We start from the raw sequence: 25,388 nt of genomic DNA on the forward strand, positions 1-25,388 counted from the left end.
GTCTGGTTCTGGGTTTGGGATCGTGCTGGCATTTCCACAGGTAAGGGTGCGCTGTTGCCTGGGTTTTGGTTTTACACCACTTTGTGGTCAGGTTGATAAAGACGATTAGAATGCATCCCATTGTGTCACACTGCATTCATCTGGCCCCCATCCTGACCCACTGAGCCATCTGGATCCTGATTCTGCAATTTGGTCTTCCTGCCTCCTCCTGGCTGTAAGTCTAAGACATGAGCTGTGTGTGCCATCCAGGATGCTGACATGAGGGTGCCCAAGTGGGGCATGCACTGGGCACTTGGCAGGCTGTCCACTGGGCACAGGCACAGGCAGTACCAGAGCACTTCACTGCGGCTCCCTCCCCGCCCCCCCTCCCCCCATGGGCTATCACTCAGCACTAAGCCCAACAACCTAATCACTTACTTGGACACCTCCCTGGGCTCAAGTCACACTCATTGGTCTGGAGTTTATGGAATTCTGTCTCCCTCCCTTTGCTCAGATGACTCTTCTACAGGCTTTTCTATAATCGCTCATGGACTGGCAGCCACAGTGGACAACACTGCAGGGCAGCTTTGGGACACAGTTGAGTCAGGGCTCCCGACTCTCCCCAGGAGGAACCCAGTGTCCAGTACTGTGCACACTGTTGCAAATCTAGGGACATCAGTCTCTTATTCATCATCTTCCAGTGAGCAAATGGTACATCGGTATCCTTGGCTCCTGGCACAGACTCTGCTCCATTTAGAAACTTCTGAGTGTAAGGCCCATCCGTGTCCTCCCAGAAGGCCCCAAATGGGATTTTGTGGTTGTATTTGATCTCAAGCCAACAATGCCACTTTTTTTCTTGGAACATTTATCATGTCTCATGAGGCAGTGGTTTAAGACCATCCATCACTCGCACCTCAGAGCCAGAACGGAAGCTGTAATACTGGAGGGCTCTGGCTGAGAAGAATTCCATTCAAACTGGAGATTTTCTCACTTTAGACATGGTACTAAGCACACACCTGTCATTTTCTGCCTTGGGTTCATCTATTATTTTATTATTATTATGTTTCATCCTGATTTCTCCAGGTGAGCCAGAGTAACTTCATTGTTGGAAAATAACAAATTTCCTGAAGCAGCCCCAAACCTCTAGCTGCACAAGGAGCCAGCGTTCACTCGGGGACTTGCAGAACTGCAACCCTTCATCCCCAGGATTACTGGGCAGCAGACAGCCTGAGGGCACCATAAATCTGAAAGGCCATCTGTCTGGGGAGGGAGAGTGGAGGCCTGTAAATGCTAAGGCCATGAATGGGAGCAATTTCCGGAGCAAGTTTCTTCCTGTTGTGCAAGGTTAACATTTGTTCAGCCTTCAGTGTTCGCCAACTCAGATCTGTCACCTCAAGGAGCCTCCCAGACCTGGAAGCCTCTCCACTTCTTAGTGATGCAAACGTGGACACCTGCAGTGCCTGGGTTTGGGTGTAATCTCATTGGGGTGATTCCTCTGAACTGTCTTGTTCAGATGACCAGCCCTTGTCAAAACTGTCCTCCTGCCTCTGGGAGGGGTGAAGGGTTGTGAAGATCTCTGCTGCTGAGCTGAAAGGTGGGGGATCCTGACTATTTCTGAAGCTGCAAGGCTATAGGCAGATGCCCTGGTCTGTCCAGTCTCACCTTCCTCCCCACTGGGTTGGGAGGGCTCATGCATGAAGGGACCACGTAGGTGAGTCCACAGGTGGTGCCACACAGGGAGCCTGTGGCTCCACTTTCTCCCCTTCCTTGGCAGACCAGGTGTGTGATGAATAGGGAAATGATTTTGTGTATTTTTGTTTATGGTCTGGACAAGAGAAGCTTAAGAAGCCAAAGAGAAACTACAGTCCTGGTCAAGGAGGCTAAGTCGGCAGGGAAGGACTGCTGCTGCCTGCTGACCACGGCCCGCTGCCCGCCCTGAAAATGATCAGGAGCACCACTGGGTGCCGGTCGAGGATGCGCCTGTGCCTTCGATCCCCCGAGGCCTGCCTGGCCCGAGCAGTGGTGTCCATTCTCTCCTTTGTACATCATTATATATTGTCCTCCTTCTAAACCCCTCTCCTGAATCCCAGAGCAGCCCTCTGTGCCGGAGTTACGGCCCACGTGAGAAAAACGATAAACCAGCAGGACCCTCTCTCCAGGGGGTGCAGAGTGCACCAGGTCTCCCAGGGGTCCCCTCGGGTACCCCAGAGCCTCTCCGCGGTGCGACTCTCGCTGCGAGCCCTGCACCCTGGGAGAGGTCGCCGGGCGCGGGTGGGGAGGCTGACCGGTGCAGCGGCGCAGAGGGGGCACACCAAGCCTCATGGACACCAGGCGCCAACGTCAAGCACCGAACACTACGGACAGGAGGTAAAGGGGCCGAGCACCATCTGTGATCCGCCCCTTCGGCCTGACCAGGCTCCGCCCCTTCCTCCCCCAGCCTCTCCTCCTCTGCGCAGACCCCGCCTCCTCTGCGCAGACCCCGCCGGCTCCGCCCATTTCCCTGGGCCGCCCGCCCTCCCCCGGGACCCCTTCTGGCTGCGCAGCGCGCGCGCCCGGGTTTCCTACACGTGGGAGCCCAAGACGCCTCCTGCAATGCCGCGGGCGCCCCGGTGCCGCGCCGTGCGCGCTCTGCTGCGGGGCCACTACCGGGAGGTGCTGCCGCTGGACACCTTCGTGCGGCGCTTGGGTCCCCAGGGCCGGTGCCTGGTGCAGCCCGGGGACCCGATGGCCTTTCGCGCCCTGGTGGCCCAGTGCCTGGTGTGTGTGCCTTGGGACGCACAGCCACCCCCCGTCGCCCCGGACTTTCGCCAGGTGGGCTTCCCGGGGACCCTGGTCGGGCCTGCGGGGTGGGGTGAGGGCCGGACGCTGTCGCCCTAATGCTCCCGGGCACCTCCGTGCCCTGCGACTCGAGCGAGACCCCTCTCCCGCAGGTGTCCTGCCTGAAGGAGCTGGTGGCTAGGGTCGTGCAGCGGCTCTGCGAGCGCGGCGCGAGGAACGTGCTGGCCTTCGGCTTCGCGCTGCTGGACGGGGCCCGCGGCGGCCCGCCCATGGCCTTCACGACCAACGTGCGCAGCTACCTGCCCAACACTGTGACTGAGACGCTGCGCGGCAGTGGTGCCTGGGGACTGCTGCTGCGCCGCGTGGGTGACGACGTGCTCACCCACCTGCTGGCACGCTGCGCGCTTTACCTGCTAGTGCCTCCCAACTGTGCCTACCAGGTGTGCGGGCCACCACTCTACGACCTCTGCACCACAAGACACGCGGGCGGGAGCCTGGCGGGCCTGGGACCCACGCGCCAGGCCTGGAATGGCGGCGGCGGTGGGGAGGCCGGCGTGCCCCCGGGCTGCCGAACAAGGCGACGGCGGAGCAGCGCAGGGGGAAGTCCGCCTCAGGCCAAGAGGCCCAGGCATGGCCCCATCTCAGAGCCATCCCGGGGGCCAAGTGCCTGCGACCCCCGCGTGGTGACACCTACCAAAGCCGCCGCGGAAGCCTCGCCTGGGGAGGGCGAGCCGCGCAGGCCCCGGCGCCCCTTACCACTGCTGGGCCGCGAGCGGGAGGCCGGCTGCCCTTCCTCTCAGCCCTCACGTCCCCGGGCCGCTCCTGGTCCCCGAGTGGTCGCCGAGACCAAGCAGTTTCTCTACTGCTCGGGTGGCAGGGAACGGCTGCGCTCCTCCTTCCTGCTCAACTCCCTGCAGCCCAGCCTGACGGGGGCCCGGAGACTAGTGGAAACCATCTTTCTGGACTCGAAGCCCCTGCAGCGGGGGACTCCCCGCAGGACGCGCCGCCTTCCCACGCGCTACTGGCGGATGAGGCCCTTGTTCCAGGAGCTGCTGGGGAACCATGCGCGGTGCCCCTACGGCGCGCTGCTCAGGGAGCACTGCCCGCTGCGGGACTCAGCCACTCCGGCCACCCCAGCAGCGGCGGAGGAGACGGCGGCGGCGGCTGTGGGGTCCCGCAACCAGGGGTGCAGTGGAGTGGGCGTCAGCGCCCCGGAGGAGGTCACTGGCCCGCCGCGCTTGGTCCAGCTGCTCCGCCAGCACAGCAGCCCTAAGCACGTGTACGGGCTGCTGCGGGCCTGTCTTCGCAGGCTGGTGCCCGCTCGCCTCTGGGGCTCCAGGCACAACGAGCGCCGCTTCTTGAAGAACGTGAAGAAGTTCATCTCTCTGGGGAAGTTCGCCAAGCTCTTGAGTCAGGAGCTGACCTGGAAGATGAAAGTGCAGGACTGCGCCTGGCTGAGCCAAAGCCCAGGTGAGAAGGTGGGTGCCAGGGCCCTGCAAGCCCAGGCCCCGTAACGGGCAACACAGTAGGTCCCCTCCTTCCCTTACCCCCACACGCCTTGCTTCTTGCTGCTGCTGAATGGCTCTGTCTGGTTTCTCTGCCTCTGATCCGCTCTCCCAACCAGTTTGCATCAACCTACAAGACTTTTCAGGACTCTGGCAGGTTCCGGGTGCTGGGAATGGGCAGTAAGCACATGGAGCATGTGGAGTAGGGCTGTGGCAACGGGATGGAAGCATCCAGAGCTCTCCTGAGGGTTCCCGAACGTTATTCATAATCTCTTTTCTGACATTCATGTTTATCACCATGAAATAGTGCTCCGCTGAGACAGAGGCTGGGAATAGAATCCACTCTTGCCGAGGGATGGGAGTTAAAGCTCTGGCTTCCCAGATGCATCTGGTCAGCCAATACCAGATCCCAATGTAAGTTTCAATTGTGCAGCTGCTATGCCAGGGCAGGGCAGCCGGATGAGTGAAAAGACTGTTCTGCACAAGGACCCTCCCCGTCTTTGGGAAGAAAAGGGTCACCAGGGAGCAGCAGGATGCTCCTCCTATGCCAGGGAAGTGGATGGTTGCAATGGGCGCTTCAGGGAGTTTTCTGCCAACCTGGCCTGGCTCTCCCCCCAGCCCTTTGGTTTTCTGGGCTTGATGATGAGGTCCCTCTGGTCCACCCACACTCAGTCCCTTCTTGGCCAGTGCCCTCTTTGTCTGCGCACCAGTGCCAGGTGGTGGGACCAGCCACCCTCCCTGCCCCCCCCCCACCCCCGACAGAGAAAAAACAATGAGAACAGACCCAAGTTTTGCTATACTTTATCTCCCCCAACTCCCAAGACATCTAGGACTTTAGAATAAAGATGGTTCGAGCCCTCTGTTACAGCCAGACTAGCCCACCCAGATGCATGTTACAGCTTTCTGGGGTGGGGGACCTTAAAAATGCCCATCTCCATCCCAGAGATCCCAATAGCAGGGATGTCCTACAGGGAGGCAGAGGGGTACACCTTCTCAGACTCCCAAGAGGTGATTCAGACAGCAAGGTGACCTTCCGGCAACTTGTGCGTTTTTTTTTCAATTGTGGAAAACACCACATAACATGAGATCTACCTCTTTTTAAAAAAAATATATTTTATTGATTTTCTACAGAGAGGAAGGGAGAGGGATAGAGAGCTAGAAACATCCATGAGAGAGAAACATTGATCAGCTGCCTCCTGCACACCCTCTACTGGGGGTGTGTCCACAACCAAGGTACATGCCCTTGACCAGAATCAAACCTGGGACCTTTCAGTCCACAGGCTGACGCTCTATCCACTGAGCCAAACTAGTTAGGGTGAGATCTACCTCTTAACCACTGTTTGCATGTACAGGACAGCAGTGCTGAGTGTAAGCAGGGTTGCACTGCAGATCTCTAGAACTTGTTCATACTGCGTGACTCGTACACCCACAGACCACGTGGGACAGTGTGGGTGACCCTCAGGTACATCAGACTCAGTTGAGTTAGCTGTCACACGCTCACTGTATTTGGGGCTTCCGCTTGCCTTGTGAAAGGAAAGGAGAGTTTGACTTCTAAGACTCTGTTCCCCAACTTCCAATGAGGCCCTGCTCCACCATGGGGTTTTCCCAGGCGACTAGGACCTCTGCGGCATCCTTGCTCACTCAAGCGGTACCCTAGGCATTTGTTTCTGTGGCTGGGCCATGCCAGCTGCCCACTGGCGGAATAAATGATGCACGGACAGCCTTGGCCTCTGAGCCACCTCTCCAATCACGGCTGTTCACGGTCACCGCTTCCACCCTCTCCTCCTGGGACACCCCTTCCTCTGTGCTGGCCTTCTGCCCTGCCAGGCGCTCTGTTCACAGCATCCAGCTCCTTTGCTTCTGTCTAGCCAGCCTTGACCATTGTCCCACCTGCCATGCTGCCTTTTGACTCCCATCAGCTGCCTGGTCCCCAGCCTTGGAGGCCAGACTGCCAGCTGATGCATCTGCTGTAGTGTTTAGAGACATCGCAAGACAGGTTCCTGATGGAAACTCAGGAGCTGCCACGGCTCCTTGCTTGCTTACTTACTGTCTCCCTGGGCTGTCTTATCCTCGGGCTGGTGGCAACCCCTGCCCCTCACCTGGGCATACACTGCTGCTGGCTTAGGTGGTGCTCTGCCTCCAACTCACATCTGACCACACCATCACTTTTCCTGAACTCCCATCCAAGTGTGTCCCTCCTGTAGAGGCCACCTTTACCTTCAGGGCAGAGTCTGGGTGGGGCCTTTACCGGATCTTTGTTTTGAATTCCGTTAGTTTTTCTGATGGTTATATCCTTCCTCTGCTCTTGGGCTTGTCCTCTGACCTCTCAGGTGGATGTCTGGCGGTGCCTTCTCTTTGGTCCTGCTCAGCTGCGCCTGTGTTCTGATGTGTTGCTCACATTTTTGTATCAACTGCATTTAAGTATTTTTGCCATTTCTTCTTTGATCAATGAGTTCTTTAGACAGATATTTTAGATTTTTCAAATGATGGGTATTTTATCTTTTTGTCACTGATTTCCGATTCAGCTGTGTAGTGGTCTGAGTGACCTGAGCTCTTTGAAACTTGCTTTGTAGTCCCAGCGACAGTCTTCACCAGTGTTCCTTGTGTCCTGGAGGCCTGGTAGGTGGCTGTGCTCACTGTGTCGGGCTTGTTGTGCTGTGGGAAACTGTGTCCTTCCCGAGGCCCAGTGCTGAGCGGCGCTTGTCTCATTGTCCTCCTGTTCTGACAGTGTTTGCGTGGTTTCGTTAGGCACAGCACGTTTGAGAAGTTTTATCTTCCTGATGTACGTCTACTAATTCTTTTTACCTTAAAGTCTGTCAGAACAGCTTAGAGAACATCTGCACTGGCTTCTTTTTGGTTAGTGTTTACCTCATCATTTGCCATTCTTTGATTTTTATTTTCAACCTTTTCATATCTCCATAATTTAGATGTGTCTTCTTAGTATCATATCACTGGCATTTTAAATTCATTTTCGATTCAGTGTGACAGTCTTTGCCACATTCCTATAGAATCTGATTCGTTTTCACTTTTCTATAATTATAGTTGTGTCAGCATGTTTTTCTTTTTCATTTGCCTGCCTTTCCCATGCCCTTATTCCTCGTGTCCTGAATGAGGATGTGCGTGCTCATTCTGGTTTTGCCTCCCAGTAGCTAGAAATTATACTCTCCATTCTCCTCCCTTGGTGGTTTCTCTTCTCCTGAGCAACCGAAGGGCCTCAGCATATTTTAATCTGGTCCCACCCCAACCTGTATGCTGTTTTCCCACTGGCCTGGTTATGTCCCAGATTAGACACGGTTACTGTTTCCCACGGTTATTGTGCATTCGGCTTTGTCCCCACCCCGTTGTTCCCCATCCTATCTTCTGTCCCACACCTGCCTCTGGGTCCCTGTTCTTCTCCTTTACATGTTTCTATCTGTGCCGTGGCCCTGGTGGCAGCTGGGTGACACCGTGGACCCCTTCCCATGATGTTTCACAGAACAAAATGCAGAGGACCACAGAGAGGACAGCAGCCCCGGTGCGCGTTTGGAGTCCCACAGCACGTGGCATCCCTTAGCTGGGCGTGACTGCCACCACTCACCTGCTGTCCAGCCTGGAGAACCCCAGGCATTTCTGGATCTTGCTGCTCTGTGAGGATCCCTCAAATCATACACAGCAACACGTGACTGCATCCATGATGGGCCATGCAGGTGGGGTGAGCATGTGCCTCTCGTTCCAGGGGGTCGCTCTGTCCCAGCCACGGAGCACCGTCTGAGAGAAGCGGTCCTGGCCAAGTTCCTGTGCTGGTTGATGGGCACATACGTGGTTGAGCTGCTGAAGTCGTTTTTTTATGTCACGGAGACCACGTTTCAGAAGAACCAGCTCTTCTTTTTCCGGAAGAGCATCTGGAGCCAATTGCAAAGCATTGGGATCAGGTATCACAACCAGAGTCTCGTTGACCTGTTTCTTCCCATCTGCAGACACAGCCCTGGTTCCTGCTCCGGGTTCCCCGTGCCCCCACCTCGGGGCCCCCACCCAGCTACTCCAGGAGCCATCCTGGCCCTCAGGGGTCTTGGCTGGCATGGACTCCTGGGCGCCTCCTTCCTTGCCTGTACCTAGGTAATCTCTAGGGTCTCGAAAGTGGGAACAATGGTGCAAACAAACCACTTATCCCTGGCGTGTGGTCAGATTCTATTTTAATTTGCACAGAACAAGTGGGACTTGTGTCACAAGATAAACCTGCCTACTTGACAACTCACTGTGGGAAGTGTCTGGAGTCAGAGGTGTCTGCTGTCAGGCAGGACCCTGAGAGGGAAACTTCCAGAAGGTCGACTCACCTCTGAGTGGATCTGTCTTAGCTGCTCAGTGGCTGTTTCGGGTACATTGTGCAGGACTGTGACAGATGTGGACCAGATTGGGATCCGTCAGGGTTAGGGGTGTGACAGCCCGACACATAAGCTTTCCTCCTCTCTGCGGCCAGCCTGGCCGAGGGCTTGGCAAGGACCAGATCAGAGCTCCCGGGCTCTGTGTACATTTGGGTCAAACTCAAGCCTGAACCACACATTTCTGAAGGGAGGCAGCAACTCCTGAACCAGGGCCCAGTCCCAGTCCTCCTGCACCTGGGAGAGGGTCTAGAAGCCCTCATCATGGGTCTGAAGAGATGCACAGTGCATCCTATTTAATAATTTAAAAGTTCATGACATATGATCCCAAGTGGTCACTCTTACCCTCACTGTGGGGACCATCATCTTGCCTGTTGGGCATTCAAGTGCCATCCAGCCTTTCTTCACTACCAGGCCCACAGCTCAGGGAGCATTCTTAACCTCTACCCCTCCCTGGAGGAGGTTTCAGGGGAGAGGCCAGCAGGGAGCTGGGGGTCCCTGGAGAGTCATTTCTGACTCTTGTGAAGTTGCACCAAGTAGCCCCCCCCTCACATTCCTTGAGACAAAAATGGGGTCTTTCTCCCAGGGGTCCCGTCCCGTCCCGTTCCAGCCGTACTAGCCGGGGTTCTGTAGCAGAGGGAACGGGCGTCCTGGGCCCCTGGCGCAGAGGGCGCTCCAGCAGCGTCTGGTCATTGTGTTGGTGCAGCCTCCTGGACACGGCACCTCTGCAGGTCGACCACCTGGGTTCTTGTGTGGCTGCTGAGCCCATCTCACGAGGTTCTGTTTCAGACAACACTTCGATCGGGTGCAGCTTCGTGAACTGTCGGTGGCTGAGGTCAAGCGATACCAGGAAGCCAGGCCTGCTCTGCTGACGTCCAGACTCCGCTTCCTCCCCAAGCCCAGCGGGCTGCGGCCAATCGTGAACATGGACTACGTCGTGGGAGCCAGAACGTTCCATGGGGACAAGAAGGTCACCACCTTTGTTTCATTTTTTAAGCAAATAGCATTAACCCCCAAGCCTGGTGTCCAGTAGACAGGCCGGAGGGCCCTGGGGTGCCATGGGTGGCCATGCTCTGGGTGCGAGGAGGAGCTCGCAGGCAGGCCAGTCCTAGAAGCTGCTGCACAGGCTCCAACCCCACAAGCGTCTCATGACGTGGACCCATGACATGTGGGACTGACCCAGTGCCCGTGGTCCTGCCGTGGCACTGGGGATGCACGCTCTCCGAGATGCAGGGACGTAAGGAACCGGGCCATTTAGCCTTCGGGTACCTGGACCCTGTAGGACCCCACCCTGTGGTTAGCATCCCCTTCCACCTATGGCATCTCTGTGTCACCAGCAGTTTTGACCCCTTCCAAGTGCCTCCCTATAGCATTTGGGGCTGATTTTGTTGTTATTGGTGTCTCCTCCTCCCCCACAAGAAAGTGAAGCTGTTGGTGTGGATTAGGGATCTGGTTTGGTCTGTGAATGAAGATGATGAACTCCTCGTCTGTGGTGGGGGTGGAGGCCAGGTGGGAGGGATCGTCCTGTGTGTTGCTACTTGGTTTTTTATACCATGTTTCTAGGAATTCCAGGGTGGGTCCCTGGGGATGCCCTGGGTGTGGGTGGGTTGTCTATCTGGCCCTTCCACCTGAGGGAAGCTGGTAGTCAGGGGGGTGCAGAAGCAGAGCTGCCCCTCATCACTGGGCCCCAGAGGTGGGATGGGGCCATCAGGCTCCAGATCCCCTTGGCTGGGGGCCTCCTGTGACCATGCCGCCATCCGGGACTGGCCCTGCAGGTACAGCATCTCACCTCCAAAGTCAAGACGCTGTTCAGCGTGCTGAACTATGAGCGAGAGCAGCGCCCTGGCCTCCTGGGCGCCTCTGTGCTGGGCATGGATGACATCTATAGGGCCTGGCGTGCCTTTGTGCTGCGCATGCGGGCCCAGGACCCAGTGCCTCAGCTGTACTTTGTCAAGGTGGGTGTTCCCTCCCCCAGTGAGCCCACTCAGCACCCTCAGGTTCACCCAGTGGGTGACTCTGCGTCCTGGGCCCTGGCCAGAGCCTGCAGTGTGGCTGGCTTTTTCAGGGCCTGTGTCTGCCAGGGTGAGGTCCCTGTGGTGGAGCTGCAGACTTGGGAGAGGGAGGGCAGGTGACCCAGGAGGGCAGATGCTCCATTTGGGAGCATCTGACTCCTGGGAGCAGAAGCTTTGCTGGCATGGACTCTGCAGTTCTGCACCCCAACTCCATAGTGGCCCCTGCTCTTGGGGGGAATATGACAATGCACCTGGCTCAGCTCACAAAGCCGGGGTGCCCTAGCACCCCGATCATCTGCCAGGGACCTGCTGCTCATCAGCCTGCACTTAGAGAGGGACACTGGCCCACCCTAGGGTGCTCAGTCTGGGTGTGGAGAGGGGGACACAGAGCCACCCTGGGGTGCTCAGTCTGGGGTGTGGAGAGGGGGACACAGAGCCACCCTGGGGTGCTCAGTCTGAGGTGTGGAGAGGGGGACACAGAGCCACCCTGGGGTGCTCAGCCTGGGGTGTGGAGAGGGGGACACAGGCCCACCCTGGGGTGTCGCAGTCTGAGGTGTGGAGAGGGGGACACAGAGCCGTCCTGGGGTGCTCAGTCTGGGGGATGTGGGGATGTCTCAGCCAGAGCTCCACAGTGGGGTGGTATGTGTGGCTGGGATAGGGCTCTGGGAAGGGTGCTCAGGGGCTCCTGGGTCCTGCCATGTCCTATCACCCCAGGGTTTTCTAAGGACAGGCTGGGGCCCCAGCTTGACAGAGTAGATGAGTGGGACCCAGGACACGGGACCACGGTGGGTGTGAGTAGCCTATAGCACACCTCTCTCTCCGTGCAGGTGGACGTGATGGGTGCGTACGACGCCCTCCCTCAGAACAGGCTGGTGGAGGTGATCGCCAACGTGATCCAGCCCCAAGAGCACACATACTGCCTGCGCCAGTACGCCATGGTCCAGAGAACTGCCCGCGGCCGCGTCCGGAAGTCCTTCAAAAGACACGTAAGACTGTGGGTGTGTGCCGTGAGGAGGTGTGTCCGTGACATGGATGTCTGCCCTGCAGTCCATCCCTCCCCCATGGGCCCTGAGCCCCACTTCCTGAGCTCCCATGCTGGGAGGTGCCTCCGTCCTGGTCATCCTCATGTTCTTGTTCATGTCACAGTCGGTCCTCTCTTCAAGCCACACCTGCCTGCTGTCCCTTCACAGGGCCCCAGGTTTGTGCCAGGAGGTGGCAGCACAGCCATGCGTGTGCTTCTTGGTATCCCCGTGGCTGCCGCCCGGGAGCCCAGGCCTGGCCTGTGGCTACTCAGTGGGGCCAAGTGCTTCATGGCTGGCGCTGTGCTGGCTCTGTGAGGAGAGGGCCAGAGGGCACCCCACCCAGGACACCTGGGCCTCGCTCAGCGTTCTGCCTCCCAGGTGGGGCTGAGGGTCTGAGGGCGCCCTCCCTGCAGCAGCCAGTGGCCTGAGGCCTTAGTGGTGCAGGGAAAGGACACCTGGAGTTCAGGTTGCACTTGAGGCAACCTGATCCAGCCCCAATGCATATGGGGATTTCCAAGCAATTGTCATGAGTATGTTGGAGTGTGAGGGCACCCAACCCCCTAAACCTGTGCCGTGGGGAAGGCAGGAGCGTGCAGAAAAAGTTCCCCCAGACATTCTTGGGAAAGGCATATCTGAAAACCCCTGGGCAAGTCAGGTGAGTGTGGGCTACAGATCCAGAGTGTACAACACAGTGAGATTGTACATTTGTGGGCAGATGGTGCCACCACCTGCATCAAAGGGTAGAAAGTCACCAGCAGCCATGAGGCTCCCGCTTCCTCCCCAGGTGCCTGTCGCTCTGACCTCCCTCATGCAGACTCTCTTACCTGTCTCAAATTCCGTGAACGTGAATCAGACGGTCGCCCTTCCTGTCTGGCTCCCATTGCTCCCCAGTGTGTCTGAGAAGCAGCTGGGCCCCTGGGAACAGCTGCCATTCACCTCACCCAGGGCGTGTTCCTGTGCCCACACTGCTCTCCGCTGCTGGTGGGCCTTTGCTGGTTCCGGGCTGGGAGGTTTGAACGCTGCTGAGAGCATTACTGCAATCTGTCATTTGGTGGATTCGGGTGGAGATGCCAGGCCACAGAAATGCCTCGTTTAGTCTTAGATGTCACCAAAGAGTGTTCCTAAGTGGCCTGTGCCAGAGTGGCCGTGAAGCACTGCGGCCACAGGCCAGGCCTGGGCTCTGGGGGGCAGCCACGGGGGCACCAAATATGGGAGGGCCAGGCATGCTCATGCTCACACACTTGCAAGTGTCAGCACTCGGGAGGTAGCCCGGATTCCCTGAGGGCGGGCACAGTGTCGTGTATGGTCTTGACTTGCTTTCCCAATGACCTTTCTTTTTTAAAAAAAAAAATATATTTTATTGATTTTTTTACAGAGAGGAAGGGAGAGGGATAGAGAGTTAGAAACATCGATGAGAGAGAAGCATCGATCAGCTGCCTCCTGCACACCCCCCACTGGGGATGTGCCTGCAACCAAGGTACATGCCCTTGACCGGAATCGAACCTGGGACCCTTCAGTCCGCAGGCCGACACTCTATCCAGTGAGCCAAACCAGCCAGGGCCCCAATGACCTTTCTATCCACCCTTCACGTGGACATTTCTCGCGCGAATGCCTGTTCAAGTCCTCTCCTTGCTCTCTGATGGGCTGTCTACCGTTGTGGATGTATCGGTGAAATTTGTATGTTCTGGGTACGAGTCCTCTGCCAGGTGTCTGCCTTGGTTTGTCTCGCCTTTTTAGTTGCAAGGGGAGTCTTGATGACGAGAAATTGTTGATTTTAAAGAAATCTTTATCCATCGTTTATGGCTGAAACTGTGTTCTGTTTTGGAAACCTGTCCCTTCTTATACACATGTTTTCCTTCAAGGTGCTTATTGTTTCAGCTTTCTCACTCAGGTGTTGGGTCCATTTTGAATTAATTTTTGTATTTGGTAATTTTAAACCGTTTCTGCTTAAATCCAGATTTCTCGTGAACCTGCTTCCAGTTCACGAACCTTCTCTTTTTCTGTCTCTAATCTTTGGCTAAACCTGCTTACTGAATTCTTAAGTCCAGCTATCCTATTTTTCAGTTTTAGAAATCCCATGTGAATATCTCATACATTCCAAGTCTCTGGTAAAGTTCCCCGTCTTCTCCCCTATTTTATTGACTCTGTCATCTTTACTCACTTTTAAATTCCATAACTCAGTAGCCACCCTGCCCATGATGGGTTCTGATGGATCTGTTTCTGCTGTTTCACTTGTGGTTTGGTCACCCAGGCCTGTTCTTCAGCACGCCTCACTATTTTTTTCTTGAGATGCCAGACTTTTAAGTTAAAAAATCTAAAACGTGGGTTTTTACATAATGTTTTTCTTTGGGGAGGATAATGTTTTCCTGAAAGTTGGAGTAGTGAATGACCCTAACCCTGCAAGGGTCGTCTTTACACTGGGCCGGTCTCCTTCCCTTTGCTCCTTCCCTGGCTGTGGCCCTCTGCCGTCTCACCTGAGGGCAGGTGTGCAGCCCTTGGCGGGCCCGGACTCCCCTCAGCCCCCTCCACCCCAGGTGGCTGCTATGACCACACTCAGCTCCGGCTTCTGCCCGGTTTCCTGCAGTCTCCCCGGAGCGCCTGATGCTGGGGGTTGGTGAGGATTGGAGAAGAAATCACTCACAGTTTTGACTCCTTTGTCTGCAGCCCCCTCCTCCCAGCACCTGACCCTCAACCCCAGTTGCTTTGATGGCCCTGAACCCTAAGTGTCTTCAGTCATAGCCCCCACTTTTTGCTTAAGCTCCATCTCCTTGAATTAGGCCTCAGAGAGATTGTGGGATGCACCCAGGACTGGGACTCTAAGTCCACCTGCTTCCTGCCTCTCCAGCACCCCCCACGAAACTTCCTTCTGCATTCTGCCGGGCACAGTAGTCAGGGGGAGGTGCCTGGAGGTGACGTCCCTGTGATTTTGTAGCACTCTCCTCTCCCCGCATCTCCGTCCTCCTCTTCCTGAACACAGGCTGCACGGCGGGGCCGCCCTGGGTTGCTCCCATTCCCGACTTAGCCTTCCATGATGTGACTTCTGCTTGATGTCGAGGCCAGGGCTCGGGAGGGAGGCACCCACCTGCCTCACGCCTGTCCTCTTCGCCGGCAGGTGTCCACCTTCACGGACCTCCAGCCTTACATGAAACAGTTTGTGCAGCAGCTGCAGAAGACGAGCTCGCTGAGGGACGCCGTGGTCATCGAGCAGGTTGGTGTGGGCAGACGGCAAGGCCACCCTCAGCCAGCAGACACTTGCTGTGCCTTCAGCCGCATTTCTTTTTGCACCTCACTGAATTCTGTGCTACTGTCCAGCTGCTTTAAGATTCGCTAGGGATGTCTTCTCCCTCCGTTTTGATCTCGAGGCCAGAAGAAAACATGCCCCTGTGCTATGGGAAGACACATTAGATTTGACCCCTCAGGTGGGAAACCCAGGTTTCTTGTGCCTGTGCAGGGACTGTTCCTGAGTTTGTGGCTTTCTGCAGAACTGCTTTCGGTTGAGTCGGTCCTCCAAGCATGGCTCTGAGCCCCCTGGATGGGTGCCTTTCCTGTGGCCACAGGGCCCCACCACGTCCACAGAGTCAGTGTGTGGCACAGCCGTCTGGGCCAGTGGCCCTGGGTCTGAGCCCCGCCAGAACCACGGATGACCCATGCTGTTCCTGCTCGTCCGCTACCGCCCACCCGTTGTGCCCGCTGCACGTCTCCGGCTAGCGTGTCCTGCTCACCCACGTGCGTCTCCCACTTGCTTTTCCAGAGCTGCTCCCTGAACGAGACCAGCAGCGACCTGTTCGCTGTCTTCCTGCACCTGGTGTACAACCACATCGTAAGGATCGGGGGCAAGTGAGTCAGGGCCACCTGCTGCACGTTGGTCGAGGGCTGTGCCCCACGTGGACGGCCCGTGGCAGGGCTTTGCGGGCGGGTGTGTGATCGGTGTTCCCTGTGTGTGTGGTGTACGCATGTTGGTGTGCTCCGGGCAGCGTGTCTGCACGTGCATGTGGTCTGCACGCGTGTCTGTGATATGAACACGTGCCCCACCCTTCTGCCCACATCTCCCCCCAGGTTTTACATCCAGTGTCAGGGGATCCCCCAGGGCTCCATCCTGTCCACCTTGCTGTGCAGCCTGTGCTACGGAGACATGGAGAGCAGGGTGTTCCCCGGACTCCAGCAGGACGGGTAACGGGTTCCTTGTCATTGGTGCCCGTGCTTGCTTTCGCCCCCTCCCATGCTCTGGTGCAGACAGGGCTGCCCTTTCTTCACGGGAGGTTTCACAGGAGGTAGCGAACAGGCCTCCGACGTAGGCTGTGAGCGGCTCCCAGTGCACCAGGGAACAGGGCGTTTCCAGAGGGCCCGGCTGGTGGCGGTGCTGGCGTGATCGCGGGGCCCCTGCCCCCTGTCCCCAGCTAGTACCGAGTCGCACGGATTATTTTGTTTTCGTGCATATGAACTCGTATTTAACGCCCTTCCTCGTATTTAACGCCCTTCCTCGTGCCTCTTTTCCTACCAGGGTGCTCCTGCGTTTAGTGGACGACTTCTTGCTGGTCACCCCTCACCTGACACAAGCGAAGGCCTTTCTCAGGTAAGGGCCTGCACACACGTGTGTATCTCGGCAGGTGCCTCTGTGGCCTCATGCTGCTGACCTTGCTCGTATCAGAAGTAATTCTCACCTTGTGCCCAAGCTTCCCACAGCGTCCCAGCATCTCTGCGGGGGGCATGTGGCACAGTTGTGCTGTTCTGAGACCCCAGGCATACAGCGTAGAAGCCTGGAGCTGACAGCGTGGCACCAGGACACATGTCTCCCCAGAGGGAGGGAGCAAGTGTGGGTCAGACGCCTGGGCTGGGCTCCTTGGAATGTATACACACACAGTACTCTGGGCAGCGGAGAGAGCCGTGGCACACCTCTGGGAGGCTGTGCCCAGGAGGTGCCCATGAAGGAGTAACAGGAGCCGGCCCTGCATGCTTGTCTGCAGCTTCTAGTGTGGCGTCTCTTTCATGGTGGTTGGCATTAGGAGGGAACAGAGGGGGGTCTTGTTAAGTGACAGTATTATAAGGCACGGGGATCGCATGAGGTGTTGGTCATAAGTTCATTTTGTTCAAAATAAAATTCCACAGACAGGGAACCTTGCCTTGGCGTGCTGCCTGCAGTGTGCCATCCCTTCCAGGACCCCGGGAACCTGGGGCTTGTTTCACAGGGCAGTTTCCCAGGAACGAGAGAAGGATAAAACCAAACTCATAGAATGTCACTGTCTGAGGGGCAGTGTGCTTTGGTCGCAGGGTTGTCTTTGGAGAACTCGTCAGGACGGCGTCCCGATACCCCACGTCTGCCCTGGGGCTCCTCTGGGCTCGGAGGAGGGGCAGTTCTGCTGGGGCATGCCGGGCCTCACGGCCGCACACAGTAGCCCACACAGGATGGCGTGCAAATGTAAATTCATCCAAGTTCAATCATGACCAATCCAGGACCCCGGGCACCAGCCACCTTCAAAGACATCAGTAACCACACGTGGCCAGGGGCTGCCAGAGGGCACGGCACAGGCAGGGAGCGTGGCCTCCATTGTGGAATATCCAGGGGGACACCGCTGCTCTGAGGGTGGGCAGGGAGGTGGCTCAGAACGTGTATGCTGAGGTCCACTGGGAGCTGGACTGCTGGGGACATATACAGAGTTATTGCAAGGAGAGACGGTTCATGTGATAGTGGGGGCTGGCGAGGCGAGTCTGCAGTTCACAGGGCAGCAGCAAGAAGGGCAGGAGCCCGAGCCACCACCCACGGAAGGACTCTCCTTTCTCAGGACACCCTGCTTCTGCTCTTTTTTTGTCTTTTATTGAATAAGATATTACAAATGTGTCCTTATCCCCCCAATGTCCCCTCATTCCCCCCAATCCTGCCCTCACCCTCACCCCCTGTTGTCCACATCTATCACTTATGCTTATATGCATGCATACAAGTCCTTTGGTTGATCTTTTTCCCTCACCCCCACCCTCCCCTGCCTTCCCTCTGAGTTTTGAGCATCTAATCGATGCTTCTCTGTTTTTGTTCATCAGTTTATGTTGTTCATTATAATCCACAAATGAGTGAGAGCATGTGATATTTATCTTTCTCTGACTGACTTATTTCACTTCCTGCTTCTGCTCTTGGGCCCTTCTGATGGGTGTGCCCACCCTACTATGGAAGGTAACCACCTTTAAGCTGTCTGAATGCAGATGTTGACCTCACCTACAAAGACCCCAGCACACATTGGGACTGTGGTCTCTGAGTGGACACAGCTGGCCATTGCAGAGAGGACCTGTGTCCTTCATGAGCCCTGCCTACCCTCCCATCTGGCCGGTCTCAGTTCTCAACCTGGAGCCTGAGCTCTTTGCTCACCTGTCTTACCTGTGAACAGGGTCATGTGGCATCTACTTGGCCTTCAGGACTCAGCCTTGTGTTTCCCTCCCCGGCTGCCGGCCTCTGCCCTCCTGGCATCCACCTTTTCTTTGATCGTTGGCACTGGTCATCCAGAGCCTTTGGAAACCAGCACCTGGAGGCCCACAGGGTCGGTGTGGCCTCCCTCCAGTGCCAGCCCTTGCTCCCCGCTGCCTCTTGGGGTTTTACGTAGCATTGAGTGAGTGTGTCCGAGACCCTGAGTGCATCCCTCTCCCGTGGCTGAAGTGGCCTGTGTGTTTCAGGACCCTGTCCAGGGGAGTGCCCGAATACGGCTGCAAGGCGAACTTGCGGAAGACAGTAGTGAACTTCCCCCTGGAAGACGATGCCCTGGGCAGCACGGCGCCCCTGCAGCTGCCAGCCCACTGCCTGTTCCCCTGGTGTGGCTTGCTGCTGGACACGCGGACCCTGGAGGTGTTCTGTGACTACTCCAGGTAAGTGCGCCTAGCCAGGTGTACGTGGGCCAGTCTAGCCCTGCCCCTGCTCTGAGTGCAACCTGTGGCTACAGTCCCAAAAGGTCAGAGGCCTCGGTGCTATCTCCCGCTCCAGAGCAGGGGCATGTTATTCTTGTGTGGGTCAGGGGACTGGCCAGGTGAGCAGTTTTCTGGAGTAGTTTTGGTAAAAGGAAGTTGTGTGGCAGACTTGGGGACCCCAGCATGTAGGGAAGCAGTACAGATCTGAGCCCAGAGGTTTCGGTCCTGCTGGACACGAGGCTCTTTGCAGTGAGGGCACACACTGCAATGCCCGTCCTCAGCCTCCCTGGATGTCATGTGTTGCAGTTATGCCCAGACCTCGATCAGAGCAAGTCTCGCCTTCAGCCAGGGCTCCAAGCCTGGGAGGAGCATGCGCCGAAAGCTCTTTGCGGTGTTAAGGCTGAAATGTCACAGTCTGCTTCTGGATCTGCAGGTGAGCGTGCCGCCAGCAGGAGAGCCACGCAGCCAGCTGACTTCAGAGCTCAGAAGACCTGCTGCTCAGGTTACCTGTGGGAGTTGTTTTATAGGTCCTATTGTGTATTGTGTGTATAAGTATGCAGATGTGTGTATAAGTGTGGATGTGCATGCATGTGTGAGTGAGCATGCATGGGTGTGTGTGCATATGGGTATATGTTCACATGTGTGCGTGCATGGGTGTGCATGTGTGAGTGTATTCAAATGGGTGTATATACATGCATGTGAGTGCATATATGCCCCTGTGTGTATTGAGGGTCCTTTTCCTTATCCCTCCTCCGCTCCCATCTTCCTCAGCCCTGGAGCTCCTCCTTGCAGAGTGTGGGACTCTGAGGCCTCAGCTGGCTCAGGCTTTAGAGCCTCAAGGCCAGGATGTCATTCCGGCAGGTCTGGATGCTCATCTCCTTGTCCCTTTCTGCCTGGTTCCCTTGGGCAGCCCCAGCAGAGTCCTAACTCCATCACAGGCAGTGAGGGGCCACCAGTGAGGACACAATGGTCCCTTTTTTTTTTTTTTTTTTTTTACTCCATTTGAGCTGGTGATAAAGCAAAAGATAAAAATTTAAACTTCAGGTGCATTTCCAACATTTCCTTTCCTTGTGGCTCCAGGTGAATGGTCTTCAGACGGTTTGCACAAACGTTTACAAGATATTCCTGCTGCAGGCCTACAGGTGGGCTCACTGGATGCGCCACCACGGGGACGGGGTGCATGGCCACGCGCTGTTTGGGTCCCCCTTTCCCGACCATGGGGACAGCACGCACTCCCCGGCTCCCAAGCCTTCATGCTGAAACCTTCCGTTTATGAGAGCATTTTCAGTGGCAGAGTCTGCCTCTCTGTGTGGTTCATAGAGGATCTGCTTTGTTTGAGGTCCTGTTCCCTTCACCAGGTGGTGACAGGGGGCGGCATAGCCTGGGGTGTCCCTGTCTCCCTGTGGGCTAACCCATCCTGCTGTGGGGGGAGGGGAGGTCGGAGGAGGAGAGCTGCAGGGTGTGAGGAAGGCGGCCCACGCGTGGTCATGGGAGGCAGATGCCCTACTGGGAGGATCCCAGAGAGCAGAGGATCCAGGCAGTGCAGGTGACCATCCGTGGCCACCAACACTCCCGTGCTTCCCAGAGGGGACTCTGGTGTGCAGCTCCCAATCAGCCCAGCCACCACTCCTGGCACACATTGGTATGTGCTGAGGCCCAGCTTTGCTTCCAGAACATTCCCTGGTTTCGCGGCCACCTGCTGAGAACTGGGGCAGAACACAGTGGGGCCACTCACTGGTCGTCCTGAGTCTTTTCTGGGAAACCAGTTCCACTGTCAAGTTGTGCTGGTCCCTCCAGAAGATGGACATTATCCTGGCTACCTGCCACCAAGCAGCTCACGGGGAAAGCATTCTGCCCGAAGTCAGGGCCAGTGGCTGTAAGCCGTGGGGTGGATGAGGGGTCCGCTTCCCGAGTGCTGGGAAGCCAGGCAGCTATGTTTTGAGCCCCTGAGTTTGTGTTACCCAAGGCTGTGCCCATGTGAGACAAGGTCGTCTCGTAGGAACTGGATGGGCTCTTGGAGGAAATGCCTGTTAAATGTCACCAAGAAACCCCTTCGGCCCCAGGGGCCCATGCCCTGTGCTTTGGCCAGGAGGGCCATGTATGTGCTTTGGTTGTTCTCTTGGTGTCTGGGAGGCATGGAGCCCGTGGGCTCAGTCCAGGGACCACAGTGCTCAGGCCGTCGCCTCCTGCTTTTCATGTGTTTCCTCCTTCACCTGCATCTTCTCCCGTGCACTCCTGCTCCGTGTGCGAGCTGGTGCACTCCTGCTCCGTGTGCGAGCTGGTGCACGCCTGCTCCGTGCGCGAGCTGGTGCACGCCTGCTTCGTGTGTGAGCTGGTGCACTCCTGCTCCGTGTGCGAGCTGGTGCACTCCTGCTCCGTGTGCAAGCTGGTGCACTCCTGCTCCGTGTGCAAGCTGCCGTGGCTCCTCTGCAGATGTGTTCAGTATAAACAGGAACGTGCCCTCAGGCCTTTCACAGCCAACAACAAGGCGGGTGTACACCCTCTCACTTCTCGGGCCCTCAGGGCTGAAGAGCAGTCAGGTGACACTTCCAGGTCAGCGGGAGGCCAGCCCCTGACCAGCCCCAGTCCTTGGAGGCCACCTTGCCTGCTGAAGGTCTTGCTCTGGTGTTCAGCCCAGCCTCACCCTTGTGTCCCCTCGCTCTGTGGGGCCCTGGCCTCAGACACCTGCCTGCCGGGGAGCGGGCACCTGGGGCAGCTCCATGCTCCTCATTCAGGGAGTGCAGTCCCAAAACAACAGTGGGTGCCGAGGTGTCTTCTCCACTGCATGAGAGTTAGCTGCTTCCCAATGTGGAAGGCTAGGCATGCAGGGCTGCCCGTGCCTCCCCTGCAGGAGGGGGTACGTAAAGCTGGACCGTGAAGGCCATAGCAGCCAGGGCTGCGGCATGGAGCCCAGGGAATGTCCTGGCACTCGGAGCAGGACACTCACCTGACGGTCTGAGGACCTGCCGGGCTCAGCCTTTTTGGACAAGCGTGGGCTTCAGGTTGGAGTCTTTCGCAGGCGTGATATTCACTAGTGGAGGCCTTTCCCCACACTGCATTGAGCACCACCCCTCCTTTGGGAGAGGGTCCTCCAACTGCAGAATACGGTCCCCTTCCAGGCCAGGGCCGCGGCCCCAACCCAGTTTCCAGGCCTGGCTTCCCCCTCCCATGAATGGGGAAGATACCTCCACCTCAACAGAGTGAGCGTGAGGGAGCGGTCAGATTGCCGGCTGATGGACACACATGCATGTTGTTTGGAAGGGGCCCAGGGAATGTGCACACCGGCCCCTGTAGACATACACACCTGCTCGTGCACATGTTGCAGCCGCAGGACTTTCCTCTGATAAACCTGACCTTCCTCAGGTTCCACGCCTGTGTACTCCAGCTCCCGTTTAATCAGCACGTTCGGAAGAACCCCTCGTTTTTTCTCCACGTCATCTCTGACACCGCGTCACGCTGCCACACCCTTCTGAAAGCCAAGAATCCAGGTGTGTGCAAGCGACCAGGACTGGGGTGGCCTGTGGTGCTGGCAAATGCCAGGTGCTCACCGCACGATTCCAGCACGGAGCTGCCTGTGCTCCATGAGCGCTGTGGCTGGAACAGCTCCGGCCCTGGTGTAGCGGAGGCAGGATTCAGGGAATTGGGCTCTCGACACTTCCCGGCCGGTTTAACTTGCTGAGCACTAGCTGACCTCTCAGCCACCCTCTCTGCGTGGGCAGACATCTGTCCTGATTGGAACGCAAGGGGACATTTGGGAGCTGCCTTCTCCGGGGCAGGGCCTCCTCTCTGGTGCTCAGGGGGAGCTTGCACAAATCCAGGCAGTAGTCAGGAGGAGGCTGGGCCCCAAGTCCCCTGCCTGTCTTGGGGGGAGGGGGGGAGGGACACCCACACCATCCACTTCGCCCCGTCTCTGCTCCGCAGCCTCGTCATGCAGTCATAATCAGCCTCAGTTCAGGTCGTGCTGTGTCTTTGTGGTCCTGAGCTTGACCAACTTGACTTTCTGTTTATTTCTGTTTTGAGGAGGTTTCTTTGAAGAAATTGAAAACATTTCAGTTGTCAGAATTGGGTGTACCCTGTTGTTGGGTGGCCCCTGAAACAAAGTCCCTGTTTGGAGCCCGCTCCTGCACTCAGCCCGGCAGGGACCTCTGGTGTCCACGGGAGCACAGGTCTCTCCTGGGAGGAGCACATGGCCTCCTGGGAGGAGCACACGCCTCTCCTGGGAGGAGCACATGGCCTCCTGGGAGGAGCACATGCCTCTCCTGGGAGGAGCGCCGGGACAGGGCCAGTGAGGGTGTCAGGCTGCGTGTTGTTCCCAGGGATGCCTCTGGGGACCAAGGGCGCTGCAGGCCCTTTTCCTTCTGAAGCCGCAAGGTGGCTGTGCTTTCACGCCTTCCTACTGAAGCTGTCTCGCCACAGCGCCACCTACAGGTGTCTCCTGGGAGCACTCCAGACTGGTAAGCTTGGGCAGAGTGCCCGCCCCAAGGCACCCCCTGTGCAGGTGCAGGGCCTGTCCTTGTCCTTGAGTGAGCAGTTGTCTGCCCCTCTGTGTCTGAGTAACAGGGGTGGTGGGAATAGGAGTGGACAGGTGGCTCGAGGGTCCTGCCTCCCTCACCTGGGGGGCCTGGCATGCTCCCTCAGTCGCTCCACCTCTCCCCCCTCCCACTCAAGGATGACATTTCCCACGGGAACTGCGTCTCCCTCTCCTCCAGCTCCGCTGGTCTGAGTGCCCTTCCTCCCACCCCTGGTCTGTGTCCTGGCTGCACTCCCTCTCCTCCGTGCTCTGACACCCTTACTGGTCCCTGTCTATTCCTCGGCCATGCGCCTGGAGCCCGACCTGCACACAGTGGGCACTCAGGACTCAGCCGTCTCTTCCTGCCCCTCAGTGGGTCCAGGAGGCTGAGGTGAACATTCTCTGCTTCCCTCTGGCAAGAGGTCTGATCTCAATCATCTTGCAGCCCAAGCGCAGCTGTGCCGGCAGCTCCCGAGGGCGACGCTGGCCACCCTGGAGGCCGCAGCCGACCCAGCCCTGACCACAGACTTCAGGACCATCTTGGACTGATGTCCAGTCAGCTTCTCACAGGCCCTCAAGTTCATTCCCAGCTGGGTCCACCTGTGCCCGACACCCCGACCTGTGGTGCTGGCTGGGCTGCTCCCTGGAGGGGGTTGCCCCCAAGTCATCGAGGAAGCAGAGCCCACCCAGCCCCACCCCCACCACCCCTTTCTAGTGACAGGTTTGTCCTTCAACTGCCCGCTGCCAGGAGGAGGCAGGTACGAGAGCCTGGTTGGGGCGTTGGCATCTGGAAGGGAAGCATCAGGGACCTTTGTCAACCTCCTTGCTGCGGGGTCACCCTGGTCTGCAGTGATGGCTCACGTGTGGTGGGTGTGTGTGACCTCCTTCCTGCTGATCGGCTGTGACTCAAGCCGTCCACACCCGCTGGAGCAGCATTCCCCCAACTGGCCCCCCAGCTGCATCCAAAGTCCATGTCTCGACGAACTTGCCCAGAAGCAAAGGGCCCAGTCAGCTGTTTGAGCCCGTTCCCCACCATCCACACCCACGCTTCTGACCTGCGTGTCCCCATGCCCTGCCCAGGCCTCCTGGAGCCAAGCATACAGCACCCCCCCCCCCACCCGCTTGCCACTTCCACTTCCGGAGTCTTCTGCTGGCCCCACTCAGCACACAGCCCCGCGTGGCCCCTCCTGCACTACCTCCTGCCCCCACCCCAGGGATGGGGTGAGAGAAGAGCCTTTGTATATTTTCTTGATTTTTAAATATTTCTCTCATGTTTGTATTAAAATATGTGCCACATAAGTACTGTTATCTATATAAACACGAGTATTGAGTTGATGTGCATGGGCCCTTGGTTTGGCAGGGTTTGGTGGGGTCCTCCTAGGGTGGAGATGTGGGAGGGAGGGAGGAGGTGGTAGATGGGAAGGGCGCTCCCACAGGGCGGGTGCAGCATGCCGGTGGGCGGGAAAGCCCCAGCCCAGCACCCTCCCCTGCCTACCCGACTGCACTGGCTCAGCTTGGAGGTGACCTGGGAGCTCTCGAGGCAGCAGATTTCAATCTGAGCTCTGGGTTTTGGTGCTGGAACCACACATACTTGGGGTCCTGTCCCCCAGGTTTATAGTTCAGGTCTGGGGTGGGACCTGAGAATTTGCACTTTTAACAAGCTCCTGATACTGCTGGCTGGTGGGGTGGGGGCCCCACACAGAACCGCTTCTAGGGGTACCGGGGGGTTTGGGGACTGGTCTGGGGGCTCTTCTATGCAGTGGCCAGGAGAGCAGACAGCTGCTTGCTTGGTCCATAGTCAGGAGTTGGAGGACTGTGGAGGGTGAGGTTATGGGGACATGGGTGAGTGGCATCCTGGAGGAGCTTGTATGGGAGTGGGCATTCTGGGGCCTTCGTGATGGGGAGGAGAGGCCATCCTCACAGCCTCACCAGAGCCTCCATACCCACCACGTCCCTGATCCGAGCCCCACCTCTGGGTCCACCCTGTCCTCCGGTCCCTATGAGGAGCCCCAGTGAGAGAAGAGCTTGTCCGTGGAGTGGCAGGTGTCATCAGGAAAAGGAGCCGGAGTTAGGTCCTCCTCTTTGTGGAAATGACCCCTCGAGTGGGAGACCCACAGCATGCCTGTCTGGACCTCTGTGGGGGGCACGCTGTGCACCAGTGGGCTATGCAGGGCCTTGGACCGACAGCTGGAAGGATTGCACAAAGAACAACAGGGAGGGGTGGCAGCTCAAAGGAGGTGTCATCGGAAAAAACAGCCCCCACCAGGGGAGTTGGCGGTAGGGTGGAGTGGTGAGCAATTTGGAGGCTTCCTTCCGGGTGTCCCTAATGGGGCCACAAA

General features: G+C 57.5%; 1 protein-coding gene across 1 annotated transcript; it reads left to right on the forward strand.

Moving 5' to 3' along the window:
* The first annotated feature begins 3,770 nt into the window (after positions 1 to 3,770).
* Positions 3,771 to 24,364, forward strand: TERT (telomerase reverse transcriptase). The gene is made up of 15 exons (XM_081088777.1): positions 3,771 to 4,227; positions 7,978 to 8,173; positions 9,410 to 9,590; positions 10,396 to 10,575; positions 11,460 to 11,618; positions 14,767 to 14,862; positions 15,406 to 15,491; positions 15,711 to 15,824; positions 16,156 to 16,227; positions 18,312 to 18,500; positions 18,846 to 18,972; positions 19,620 to 19,681; positions 21,903 to 22,027; positions 22,856 to 22,993; positions 23,495 to 24,364. Exons 1-15 carry the CDS (start codon positions 3,786 to 3,788, stop codon positions 23,596 to 23,598), a joined length of 2,271 nt encoding a protein of 756 aa, XP_080944903.1. The 5' UTR covers positions 3,771 to 3,785; the 3' UTR covers positions 23,599 to 24,364.
* The last annotated feature ends 1,024 nt before the right edge of the window (positions 24,365 to 25,388 follow it).

The sequence above is a fragment of the Myotis nattereri genome (genome assembly GCF_964212035.1).
Source record: "Myotis nattereri genome assembly, chromosome: 4".
Lineage (NCBI taxonomy): Eukaryota > Metazoa > Chordata > Mammalia > Chiroptera > Vespertilionidae > Myotis > Myotis nattereri.